This window comes from Phodopus roborovskii, unplaced genomic scaffold (genome assembly GCF_943737965.1).
Source record: "Phodopus roborovskii unplaced genomic scaffold, PHOROB, whole genome shotgun sequence".
Classification (NCBI taxonomy): Eukaryota; Metazoa; Chordata; class Mammalia; order Rodentia; family Cricetidae; genus Phodopus; species Phodopus roborovskii.
In genome coordinates, this window is record NW_026126480.1 from 55,230,541 (window position 1) to 55,243,181 (window position 12,641).

Genomic DNA, 12,641 nt, shown 5'->3' on the forward strand with positions numbered 1-12,641 from the left:
ATGCACAAGGCACCACGAATCCTGATCCTCTGCCTGCTGGTTCTGGCAGTCATTGAAGGCCATTGCCAGGAGGCAGCCATCCCAGGCTGCCATTTGCACCGTGAGTAACTCTGCTGGGAAGAGTGCATTGGGAGAAAGAGCAGAGGTAACACACTGAACCTCAGACGGGAAGCACAGAAAACCCAGCCAGGCATCTTCACAGGCTGTTTCCTTGTTTCCTTCCAGCCTTCAATGTGACAGTGCGAAGTGACCGCCATGGCACCTGCCAGGGCTCTCATGTAGCACAGGCATGTGTAGGACATTGTGAGTCTAGTGCCTTCCCTTCCCGGTACTCTGTGCTGGTGGCCAGTGGCTATCGACACAACATCACCTCTGTCTCTCAGTGCTGCACCATTAGCAGTCTAAAAAAGGTGAGGGGCCTGCACCTGATGGGAGCATGAGGGTGGGAAGGAATAGGAACAAACTTGGGATCCTCCTTCAACAGGTGAAGGTGCAGCTGAACTGTGTGGGGAACCAGCGGGGGGAGCTTGAGATCTTCACCGCCAGAGCCTGCCAGTGTGACATGTGCCGGCTCTCCCGCTACTAGTCCCTGCCTGAATGGCTCAGGCCTGGGTCCTGCCGCTAATATGCTATGGGATCTGTCAAATGAGGGGGCCCTCTTTTGAGTCAGTGAAGATGGGGTTTCACCTCCTTTTACCTGGCCTTCTAAGCAGTTTCTTTGCTACACTGTCCTTCATTCCTGTCCTCAATAAAGCGAGCGATGCTTGAGTTTCTCTCTTTATTAAGTCTGCCCCCTAGCCAGGGGAAGAAGGCAGACCATGATTCCTGTAACCCCCCCCTCACCCCAGGACAATGTGAATCTCTTCTTGCCTGTGCCCTCACCCCTCCCCCTGCCCAATAAATAAAAAGGGGACAAGGAAGAACAGGGCAAGGGAGAGGAGAGGAGAATGTTCCTGGACAGTGTCTTGTTGAGGGTGAGCTGGGCAGAATAAATAGACTGTGCCCCCATGGTGGGGATGAGGCAGGCCCTGGCCAGGCTGAGGCAGGCCAGGCCAGGTGCCGAGCACCCATGCCCCAAACCAGGAGCAGGGATGGGAGCCCAGCTGTATTAGGGCAGGGGAGGATCCCTGATGGCAGCTTCCCAGTTGCATACTTGCCCTGGTCTAGTCTTGCCAGAATCTTGCCACAAAGGCCTGAGAGTTCTTGCTGCCAAGACTACCATCTTGCGTTCTTGTCTCCCCCCCATGAAAGCTGTTCCCATGGGGCTGGCAAGGAGTCCTAGAGCCACTCTGGGCCTAGAACCACTCTGGCAAGGCCACGGGGAGTCGTGGGCCTCACTGGGCCCCTGGGCAGAAGGGATGGAGGGGCTGATAGCTCTGGGTTTAGCTTCTCCCCTTCTAGATTTGTCTAGCTCTGACCCCCACTACCAGCCACCTGGGGTGTAGGCCGAGGGAGGGGGGCTTCCTTGGCCCCTTGGGTCCCCTGTAGCCGGCGTAGCTGCAGCTCTTCCAAACCTCGCCATAGCTCCTGACGTTCCTGGGCCTTCTGCTGCTCCCTGGGGAGAGAGGGTGAGGCAGCTCTTCCTCTCTCAGCTACCAACAATCTAACCTCTCACACCACCACCCTGCTGTAAAATGACTAGGGCTCCATGGGATGCCTTGGCTTAGAGGGGAGGTGAGGAGAGGAAAAAGTGGGCCGTGAGCTGCCCTGACTAAGGCATTGGTAAAGGGAACCAAAGCAGTCAGTGGGCAAACTCTGCCGGAAACAGGGTAAAACTGACTACACCAGGATGGGCCCCTCATACTCCTGCAGCCTGAGGGTCTGACTCCTTCCTACTTTTCTGCCCCTCCCCAGTACTCACTGCTGCTTCTCCAGCTTGTAGGAAGCTGTAAGCTCATCAAACAGCTTTCCATTCATCTCCATGAAAGTCTTGAGCACATTGTAGATCAGCGATACAATGGTTCTGGCATAATCAAGGAGAGGTGTTAAGGAGATTAATAAGATACCATTCTGCTCATCCCTGATCCCTGCACACTGCCATTTCCTTGCCCTTTTACCTCCAGTTTGATATTTTGACATTTGCTCTCTGTCCAGCTAGGAGTGGCCCTAGGGGCTAGACTAACTGTGGTGTCTGTCTCCAAGGTTACACAAAGCTTGGGCACTCACTGATTCCAGTGCTCCTTGGACACTTGGTAGAGGGTCCCAAATACCGCAGGCAGCACAGTGTGGCAGTTGTCCTCAATGAGGCTCAGGATGTACTCATTATTCCAGAAATACAGAGCCCGCTCTGCAACCTGGGCAGGTGAAGGAGTAGAGAGAGCTGGCAGTGGTTTTAGAGTAGACGAGGTCTATTTTTCATCCTTACCCCAAAACCCAGATCCTCCGACCTCCACACCCCATCCTGAGGGCTTATGTGACCCATTGGAGGTAAGAGAAAGAGCAGAGACTTCACAGTCACCACGGGCAGTCCTGACTCCTCCATAGCCCACTGCACGTGTGCAGCCTTGGTGAGGCATCCAGCTCCTCAGCCTCAGCTGTCTGCGTGCGAATGAGGCTAAGAATACCCGTCTCCACCAGCTGTTGTCAGAATGAAATGAGTTCCTGTACTTCAAGGTGCTTTAAAAGTGAAATACCAGAGCCATCATGAGGCGCCAACATCCACCAGGTATGGCTCCTAAGAGTGGGAGTGAATGTAGACCAGCATGGAGAACTGAGCCTTCCGGCCAGAAAGTAGGACCAGTAAAGTCTAAGGTCACCAAGAAAAGAGGAATCCTGTAGCCCACTGTGTGTCAGCTTCCCTGATGTGTTTCTATGTGTTCTTGTTCTTGTCACTACATTATGAAGAGATTATTATTGGCCCATTTTATAGTCAAAGAAACCCACTTAGACTCAGAGAAGAGATTCCTCCAAGGCCTCTCAGTGGGATACAGATCTGAGGTTGACCCTAGGTCTCATGACCCCAAGGCCAGCACCTCCCTGTTATCAGGTCTACGGCTGGAAGAGAAGCTACAGGGAGAGGGGACTATGTTAGGCCAACTTTGAAACTTTGCCAGGTTGTGCCTCTGCTCTGACCCCACCTGCCTTTGTCACATACCTGGAAATGGGGGCTGGAGACACAGCGAGCCACCTGCTTGAAGAGGGGCTCCTGGATCTTCACAAACTGGGAAGGCTCGATGACATCAAGAATCTCTTCCATCTCGCCCAGGAACATCACCTGGGGAGAGGGCAGAGCAGCAGCTCACATTCCCCTAAAGCACAGCACACACCTGCTTGCCCTCTGGAAGCTGAGCCCTCCCACCCACTCTCAGGGTTGGGAGAGCCCTTCATACCTCCTTCTGGGTGCAGGTTTTAGGCCAGTATTTGAGGAGCCCCCGGATAACCTGTAGGGTGGAGGAGGAGTCAGACCTGCAGAGTGAGGGGCCCACCTTCCCTCCAAGGTACTCACATGCTCTGTCAAAGTGGCATCCTTCTCCAGGAACTGCACCACACAGTATGCCAGCTGCAGGGCCGGGATGGAAAGAAGGAGCCAAGGTCAGGAAGGGCCAGGAGCCAAGAACTAGCTACCCTGACAGCATGCCAGGCATCTGCTCATTACTGCCTTCACACTCTTGTTCACTGAGCACTTGCGGCTGCTCTTGAGTGCTGAACAGCACAGAGCTGGTGCCTGAGGTCAGCTTTCAGGTAGAGGGGACTGAGTAGAGACTCAGGTGAGACAGGATGCAGCGAGTGTCCATCTGACTTCCTGGCCCCACAGGCAGCCCTGAGTGTCAGCAGCAGCCCTGCTGCTACAGGGCCAGGCTGGAGCTCACCTGGGCATGAAAAACAGACAGCGACTTGACAGAGTGCAAGGGGATCAGGACTCGAACCAGGAACTGCTTGTGCTCAGTCTTCAGAGGCAACGCAAAGCCATTGATGATGCTTAGGAGTGGACAGAAGAGAGGAGCAGGGCTCAGCCAATCAGGCTCCCAGTCCCTTCTACCAGAAACCCCTGCTCCAGCCAAAGACAAGAATTACCTTCCTAAGATCTCCAGCAGCTCAGCCACACCATTGAAGTGCTCCAGCTCGTAGATGAACCTGCAGGAAAAGAGAAGATGGAGGGTGGGAGCATTGGGATAGGTCCAGCTTTCTCTCCATCAGCCTTCCTGCCATTCACCCTGACTCACCCCACACAGCTGTCCAACTTTCCCCAACCCACAGGAGTGTTCCCTGCCTGGTGCCCCAAACCAGGCCCCACTGAGTTCACACCCACAGGCAAAATGTCTTTCCCAGCCCAGCCACCTCTGTTGCTGTCAGTCCCAGCTCTCAGCCTCTCTTCCATGACAGAGCCCCAGCTCATTTTTTCCAGCCACTAACATGCCTTACCTGATGCCCAGCCAGCCAGCAGGCACCCAGCCTAGGACCTTCAACCTTCATGCAGTCAACCAAAGCAACAACAAACACTTCTACCCTGTACTATAATCCCCAAAATCCCTCTGGAAGACAGGGTATGTGAAAGCCATTACAGAGGTGCAGCTGAAACTCTAGCTAAAGGCTACTTGCCTCAAAGTTAATAAGTGGGGAAGCTAATGGACTCTGAGCTCTTAGAGAACATGGGTTATGTCTTCTCTATTTCATCGCTAGAAACAATGGCTAATGTCTCAGAGGCTCTCCACCTCAGGCCAGAAGCTATGCCAGGTGCTTTGGAGGCCCCATCTGGCTTCATCTGGAGAATGAACCCACATTAGCACAGGCAGTGTGCCCACTTCAAAGAATGAAGCAAGCGGAGAAATTCAAGACCTGCCCAAGTTCACCCAAATACTTGAGCCAAACTCAAATATACAACCACAGTCTCAACTACAAGATTCCAATGCCCAGGGGATATAGTTGGTGCTCAGCATGTTTGTAGAAAGCCTGATAGGAATCAGAAGATCTGTATCTTACATTCCCTCTAAACTATTTAACTGGCTTCCATTTTCCTATATTCTTACTTGGCCTCTATTTGCTCATCTGTAAAATGGAAATAAAACTCATTCTCTGCTGACTTCACAGGTTTTGTATAATCAATACTACACTGCAGAGACAGAACTTGTTAAACATAAGCCCACACAGCCTGGTAGTCCTAGTAGATCCTCCTTCCCTGCCTCCCTCCCAGGTCTCTGCTGAGCAGGCAGCAGCCACGTACCGGAGGAAGATGTGGTTGCACTGTTTGCGGATATAGGCCCGGAGACCCAGGAACTTGCCGTATACCCGATGCAAGATGGTCTTGAGGTACTCACGTTCCCGGGGGTCCTCGCTGTCAAATAGCTCCAGGAGCTATAGGACCCAGGGTAAATAAGGCCAGATGTCAACTCCCATTTTCTCTCATCATATCCCCATGTTCCCCAGATAGCCTGTGCCTGCCTCGTGGTACCACCCAGCCTGGACACCCCAAATCACCATCAGGACAAACTTTTGATCCACATATCTCTTGGCCACAGAGGGCTGGAAGTCTGGACTCTCCAAGAAACGCAGGAAAAACTCATATACCAGCTGGGGGTGGGAGAAAGATCAAAAGGTGAGTTTAGTTACAGCCTCACCCACTTCCCTTACCCTGCAGCTCTCAGACAACACTCAGAATCTATACAAACTCTCCCCCACAGCCCTCCGCTCTCCTCTGAAATGCACACCCCTGCTCCCCAGCCCTTCATACCTGTAGATGTGGCCACGAAGGCTCAAGGTTGGGCTCATCTTCTTCAGGGTCAAATTCAGGGTTTTCACTGGGTGGCAGAGTCCGAAAGATATTTACTGCTATCTAGCAGGGCAAGGCAGGGTTCTTTTAAGGATGAGACCTCAGAGGCACAAGTTTGGGGAACTCTCAAAGTTCTCTAAATCCCAGGCAGAAAATGACCTTGTGACAATCCTGCCTCAGTCTGCAGCACCAGGCCAAGCACTTTCCAAGTATACTGGGTACATGGGGCTGGAACCTGAGGCTTCACACTGAGTTTACCACCAGCCCCTTCCTCATCCAGTTCTCCTGAACTGACCTATTCCCCAGCAAGCAACCCACTCCTCTGGACAATCTCCACCTAAACAACAGGTTCGTGAAAGCCCAAAGCCAGCGGCTGGGGACCCAACTCTTGAGAGAGGGTTTCATAGGTTAGCCCATGCCTGAGTCAGGCCATGGAAGACAAGTGGCTGGAAGGACAGGTACTCCAGGCCCAGCTCACACAGGTGCAGGACAACAGGGAGAGGGAACCCTGAGTGGGTGCTGGGCAGCAGCGGGGCTTAGTGGAGATGGCAGCATGGCCCCTGAGGCCAAGCTGAAGAGTATACATTAATTCTTCCCACGGGGGGCTTAGAGTAGACTGATAGGATTGTTGTCCTCTGAGGCTGGGCAGTGCTTACCATGCGGATGATATCTGGGTAGACAGGCTCGATGAGGACACCTCGGGTGCTTCCCACACATTCCACCAGTTCATTGAGGGCTGCACGCTTCACCTCCTTCCCCTTGAGGTCAGCCACACAGTCCAAGAAGTCAAACATCACCCCACATTGGGCCAGTTTGCGGCTCAGCAACTCATGCAACTCAGAAGCTGGCACATCTGGGGGGCGGGGAGGGACCACGAGACTGAGGCTGGACCACAGCTGCCAGAGTTCTGGACAGGGGTGGTGTCTTCATCACTCAGGCTGACTTTCCAGGCAGCTTTAACTGCCCCCGTCCAGGGTACTCTGGTATAGCTAGCAAACAATTCTAGTCCCATCCTCACTCCTGGGAGGTTGAGGGTAGGAAGGTGGTTTTCTTTTCTAACCCAGGACCAGAGACCTCATAATTTTAAAGCAATACCACAAACTCTGGATATATAGTCACCCCCCCAAACAGCCACTGCCTCACTCATAGTTGGCGTAGATTTATGAGCCAGAAGTAGAAAGCAGAGCAGGAGTGAGGTTGGGGGAATGTGGTGATCACGGGGAATCATGCCAAGGCACCCATCCCAAGAGCTAGGCAGCTGGCTGGGCTGATGGGAGCCTCCTGAAATGTGGCTGAGTGCCCCACCCTTGGCCCTTGCCTGCCCCTGGCACCACTTCCAGATGCCCCACCTCCAGAGATGACAGGCCAGTCAGGCCATGCGTCAGCAAAGGGCTGGAGATTGGGGGTCAATTCCAATGGAGTGCCTAGCCTACGAGGGTATCCAGACTCTACCTGACAGCTGTTCCTCCCTCCATCCTCCCCTACCTTACTACCTTCTAGACTAAGGTACCTTGGCAGGTGGCAACAGCTCACCTTTGAGCAGGGGCAGTGGAGTGAGCTCTTGCTGGTTGCTCTGATAGCGAAACTGAGAAGAGCTGTGTGAGCGGCGAGGGCGAGCCCTGCGGAGGGACCGGCGGGAGAAGCCATCCACCTTGTCTGGTGGTGGCACTGGAGACAGCCCTGGGGAGGAGGGGCTTGTGGGGGTGCTCGCAGGGGGCAGCTTTGTCTCCATGGCCAGTGGGCAGCAGTCAACCTTTCAGAGCCCGGGAGGCTCCTTGTAGGTCTGGAGGAAGCGGAGTGAGGCCACACACATTAACTGGGACCCATCCTGACCAGCATGTTGGGGGAGACACAACCACAGACCTGACCCCCCCAGGGCCTCTGGCAACTGCCCAGTCCTGGGGGGGCAGGCAAGGTAGAAAGGCAATGGCTCAGGTCTTTCCTGGGGGTCCAGAAGAGTCCAGTCAGGGTTCCCACGCTGGCTCTTCTGAGAAGTCAGGTTACAAAGGTCAGCAGGAGAGACAGAGAGCAGGTGGGTTCTTTTCCAGAGACAGCCCGTGTGCGGCAGCTACTCTCTCACTTCTTCTCCCTCATCCCCTTGCTAGACCCCCAAACAAGGATACAATCATGTCTCTCCCTTCTTCCAGACCCAAGCTCTAAAGTAGCCCCTCCCCATATACGGCCTAAGGCTTCTACTCAGGACGGTGACTCTGTTTAGCATCTCCAGCTCCAAACAGCAGTGGGACGCTCCTGCTCCACTAATGCCTCCTGTCCCGGTGCACTCATACAGAAATGAGGGTCCTGTTCTCATGCACCCCCTTTGAGATCCTAGGATCCCTCCCTGCATCCCGCTCCTCCTGATCCCCAAACCTCATGGTGGTAGTAGGGTACACACTCACTTCTCAGAAACCCAGACTTTGGTCGCCGACCCCTAGAGGCTGACTCAGAGGAGGGGGCGGCGGTTCAAGGGTCCTTAGCGGCGATTTCGCCGCTCGGGGCGCTGGGGCTGGGCGGCGGCGCTCCTGGGTTCGCTCCCGGGCTCTGGGGGTGCTGGAGCATGCCCCCCAGCTCAGCCCCAGAAGGGGCCGGGCGCTCGGCGGGTTCTGGGCTGCACCCCAGCAACACGCGATCCTCGGCAGCTATCTCGGGACTCAGACCCGCGCGATGCAGCGCAGCGGGAGCCCCGGCTCGCTGCGCACCGGCACCCGCCGCCCAGCTGCTCAGGATGACATCAAGTCACCTCCCCCCTCCCGTCCCGCACCTCCCCTCCTGGGGAGGGGGGCTGCGTCAGTGAGGCCTTCGGGCCGCTGGGAAATGTAGTTCGCACCCTGTTTAAAGGGCGAGACCAGAACTTACGGAGATAGACTCCGCACTCCCGGGACAAAGCTGAGACTTTTAAAACCTGCAAACAGAGTGGGACGGACTGAATCCAGCTCAGAGCTGGAGTCCCGGATTCTGCAAGGGACACTGTAGGAAAGAAGAGGACTCCGTGGTTTGAACATGCTAATGTCAGAACTGTGGCAGGACAGAGGCCTAGCATAATGTTCCCGGCCCACAATTTGGTCTGGGCCATCTGTGCCTCAGGACAGCCCCAAAGGAGCTCCATCCATACTCAGCATAGAATGAAGCCAGATACTTCCAAAACCCCTCGAATCCGGCATTAGAGTGGTTAATAGTCGGCTTTACTTTAGCGCCTGCTGGGAGGGGTGTGGTTCGCTAGAGGATCCTGGGAAATGTAGTCCATCTTTCGGGCCTGCAGTGCCCCTCCTGTCACTTGCTGTCTATGGTGACATCATGGTCTGTAGTTTAAAGGGCCAGCCCCAGGATAGCAAAGCTTAAGGGCAGAAGGTACTACCCTGGAGTTGCTCCCACCCTAAGGCAACCAGACCTCCCATCTCTCTGGCTCCCGGCCCTGGAGAGTGGAGCCTTCTTGATAAAAACCCCCGTTGCTAGGTATCCAAGGCTCAGCTGTACTCCAAGAATTTGGCATTCTGGACAAAAGTTCTCAGCCTTCAATCCTAGGCCCTCTTATCTTACCTGGACTCCAACACTCTATCCCCAACAATGACTGTGAGACCTTCATCCCTGGAGTTTTGTCCGGGTGACTAACTGGTCCATGCTGAGCAGCAGGAGAGCAATGAAAATGGACAATGAGGTCAGGGGAACTGGGTTGCCTTTCGGCCCCTCCCAGCTTTGGGTCCCAGTGATCACTTAGTGCTGCAGAAGAAGCCTGTGTACCCAAGAGGTGCCCACCTATAGAGCAACAGAAAGCAGAGGCCTGGGTGGAGGATCACGGTTCGGTTGGGCTGCAATCTAGGACCGCATCAATGCAGACCCAGCCAGTATTTCCTTTGCTCTAAACTGCTACCTGGCCTGCCTCAGCCTCTGAGGGTCAGAACAGGACTTCCCTCCCCTTATTCCCAATAAGCTAGGAAAGCCAGATCCACACACAGAGCCCCTTACTGCCAGACCAGGACCCAAGGCCCAGACAGGAGGAGACTTGTCCATGGTGGCAGTTGGTCTTCCAAAGCAGGACCAGGCACCAGTTGCCTTTAGTACCCTGCACAGGTGTGTTCTTCAGGCTAAGCTGACTGAGACAGACTGACTATGGAAGGCAGGGCCCTGAACGAGGCAGTAGTAAAACTAATGGAAGAGGTGGTTTGGGGGATTCTTTGGGTGGTGGTTGTTGTTGTTTGCTTAGCTGGTTTTTCAAGGCGGGATTCCTCTGTGTAGCTTTGTAGACCAGGCTGGCCTCAAACTCAGCAATATGCCTACCTCTGTCTCTTGAGTGCTGGGATCAAAGGCATGCACAACCACTGCCCAGCCAGCCAGAAATGGAATTTGAACTAAATTTCAAACAAGCACTGAGAGATAAAGAATAGAAGTCTTTTCTTATTCTTTTTAAACTCTTATTCTTAGCAAAGTTTCATTATATTCATTTATATCTCTCTGTGTGTGCTGTGTCTGTGTTATCCTAGCTGGCCTGGAACTCACTGCTTAGAATTTGTGGGTGATCCTTTTACATTTTGGCTATTCTTTATAATTTTGAGACAAGATCTCATTGTGTAGACTGGAACTCATTACGTAGACGAAGCTGGCCTCAAACTCACAGAGATTTGTCTGCTTCTGCCTCCTGAGTCCTGGGATTAAAGGTGTGTGCACCATGCCCTGCACATGCTCAAATTGTTTGTTATCTTGAGATAAGGTATTTCTACGTAGTTCTGGCTTTCCTGGAACTCACTATGTAAGTCAGGCCAGCCTGAAATCCACCGAGCCCCACCTGCTTCTCTCTCCCAAGTTACTGGGATCAAAGGCATAGGACAACCAGTTCCGGTTTTTTCACTCTGTAGCCCAGGCAGACCTTGAATTTACAGCCATCCTTTCTTTCCACATTGCTGGGATTGCAGGTGTGAACTACTTCACCTGTTCTATTATTAGCAGCTTTGTTTTTTTTTTTTCCCCCAAAAAGTGGTCTTAGATAGCCCAGACTTGCCTTAGACTTGTTATTCGCAAAGGTCATCTTGAACTTCTGACCCTTCTGCCTCTACCTCACAGGACTGGGATTACAAATTTGGCACCACCACACCCAAATTATGTAATGATGGGAAGCAAACCCAGGGCTTCATGCACGATAACTAAGCAAGTGCTCCACCAATTGAATTACTTTCCTAGCCCGAATTTTGTCCACCTATTCTTAAATAACATGGACTGCTCAGACCTATCAAGAACAGATAGATCTCTACAGATATTTTCAAAATGGCTACCCCCATTGATCTGTGTCTTTGAATGAGGCCTTCACAGTGTTTCCCGATTCTCTTGGAAGCTCTTTGAAGCCCCTTCCACATAATGAGCTACCCTGGTGCCATTCTAACATAAAGGTGGAGGGTGTTAACATAAGAAAGGCCTGGTTGTGGTGGCACATGCCTTTAATCCCAGCACTTGGGAGGCAGAGGCAGGTGGATCTCTGCAAACAGGAGGCCACCCAGGTCTACAGAATGAGTTTCAGGACAGCCAGGGCTACACAGAGAGACCTTGTCTCGGAAAAAAAGAAAAAGAAAGGCTAGTAAGGGGATACAGCTCAGTGGGAGTGTTTGTTTAGTGTGTACAAGGACTTGGATTCAATCCCCAGTACAAAAAGAAAAAAAAAAAAGCAGCAACAAATAATCGATAAGTAAAAAAGAATCTCATATTGAGCCTGATAGAGCATGCCTGAAATATCAGCACACATGATAAATAGCGACAGAGGAGATTAGGCTGGCCTTGAATACACATTTGAGACCAGCCCTAGCTGTGAGACCTGGTCTTAAAGTTCAGAGATTAATAACTTGCCAGAGCTACCAAGAACTGAGAGGAAGCTAGGTGTCTGTCACAGGCCAGGAGTTCTGTTCATGCTTGCTTCTAGGAGTTTGTTTTTTGTTTGTTTGTTTGTTTTTCTGCGACAGGGTTTCTCTGTGTAGCCCTAGTTGTCCTGGAACTCACTCTGTATGTAGATCAGGTTGTCATCTAATTCAGAGACCCACACCTGCCTCTGCCTCCCTAGTGCTGGGATTAAAGGTGAGCATCACCATGCCTGGTTTGTTTGTTGGTCTTTAAGAAAGTATCTCCCACAGCCTAGACTAGCATGGACATGGTCTAGTGGAGGATGGCCTTGAATATGATTCTCCTCCCACATCTCCAAAACTCTTGGATTATTGAGTCATAAAGCAGCACACTCAATATATGCTGTGTGGACCCAGGGAGGGCTGCATGCCTGCTAGGCAAGCCCATACCACCTGAGCAACTTCTGCAGCCCACCTCTCATCTCCCACAAGCCTTTCATGAGACTCCTTCAAGCTGGCTTTTAGCACTATACTGAGAGCCAAACTCTCTCAAAGCTAGAACAAAATCAGACTTACTCGAGGTCATCTTTATGTCTCTCACTATGGAAAAGTTCAGTGGCCAACTCCATAGAAGGAAGGGGGGTCAAACTTTTTCTGTAAATGACCAGAAGATACATATTTTAAGTTTTTTAGGCCCCTGACCCAATCTCCACTCCCGAGCTCTGCCACTGAGTCAGAAGAGCAGCCTAGACTCCATTAAGCAAGTGAGCCAGCCTGTGCTCACTAATAGTATGTGAGCAGTGAAGTGAATTTTGAGAGACAGTTTTCTTACATCATGAACTGTTATTCTTCCTTCCATTTCTCCCCAACCATTTAAGAACAGAACAGTCCAAGAGGCAGGAGGGTCATCACACATTTGAGGCCAGCCTCATCTATATGGTGAGTGCCACACCAGCCAGTAATACACAGTAAGACCTGATCTCAAAACAAGAATGAGGAAACAAGGAAACAAAGTCTTCCAAGTCATTTTTATCCTCCCCCTGCTTTGGAGAAGTTGAATTATTGATTTTAGGATTAGAAATATGAAAAGCCATTATTTCAGAGAGGGCCTCAAA

The 12,641-nt window shown here is 52.2% G+C and overlaps 2 protein-coding genes across 2 annotated transcripts; one reads left to right on the plus strand and one right to left on the minus strand.

Annotated features, from left to right (window-relative positions):
* Gpha2 (glycoprotein hormone subunit alpha 2) lies at positions 1-586 on the plus strand. Its single transcript, XM_051193780.1, has 3 exons — positions 1-100; positions 226-410; positions 485-586. The coding sequence occupies exons 1-3, from the start codon at positions 1-3 to the stop codon at positions 584-586; spliced, it is 387 nt and encodes a 128-aa protein (XP_051049737.1).
* Positions 587-764: 178 nt separating this feature from the next.
* Ppp2r5b (protein phosphatase 2 regulatory subunit B'beta) lies at positions 765-8,455 on the minus strand. The gene is made up of 14 exons (XM_051193759.1): positions 8,107-8,455; positions 7,241-7,694; positions 6,364-6,560; positions 5,669-5,770; positions 5,416-5,508; positions 5,162-5,292; positions 4,015-4,074; positions 3,810-3,918; positions 3,446-3,499; positions 3,330-3,380; positions 3,095-3,214; positions 2,167-2,294; positions 1,862-1,963; positions 765-1,555 (listed from the first exon to the last, which is right to left on the minus strand). The coding sequence occupies exons 2-14, from the start codon at positions 7,437-7,439 to the stop codon at positions 1,408-1,410; spliced, it is 1,494 nt and encodes a 497-aa protein (XP_051049716.1). The 5' UTR covers positions 7,440-7,694; positions 8,107-8,455; the 3' UTR covers positions 765-1,407.
* Between the last annotated feature and the right edge of the window lie 4,186 nt (positions 8,456-12,641).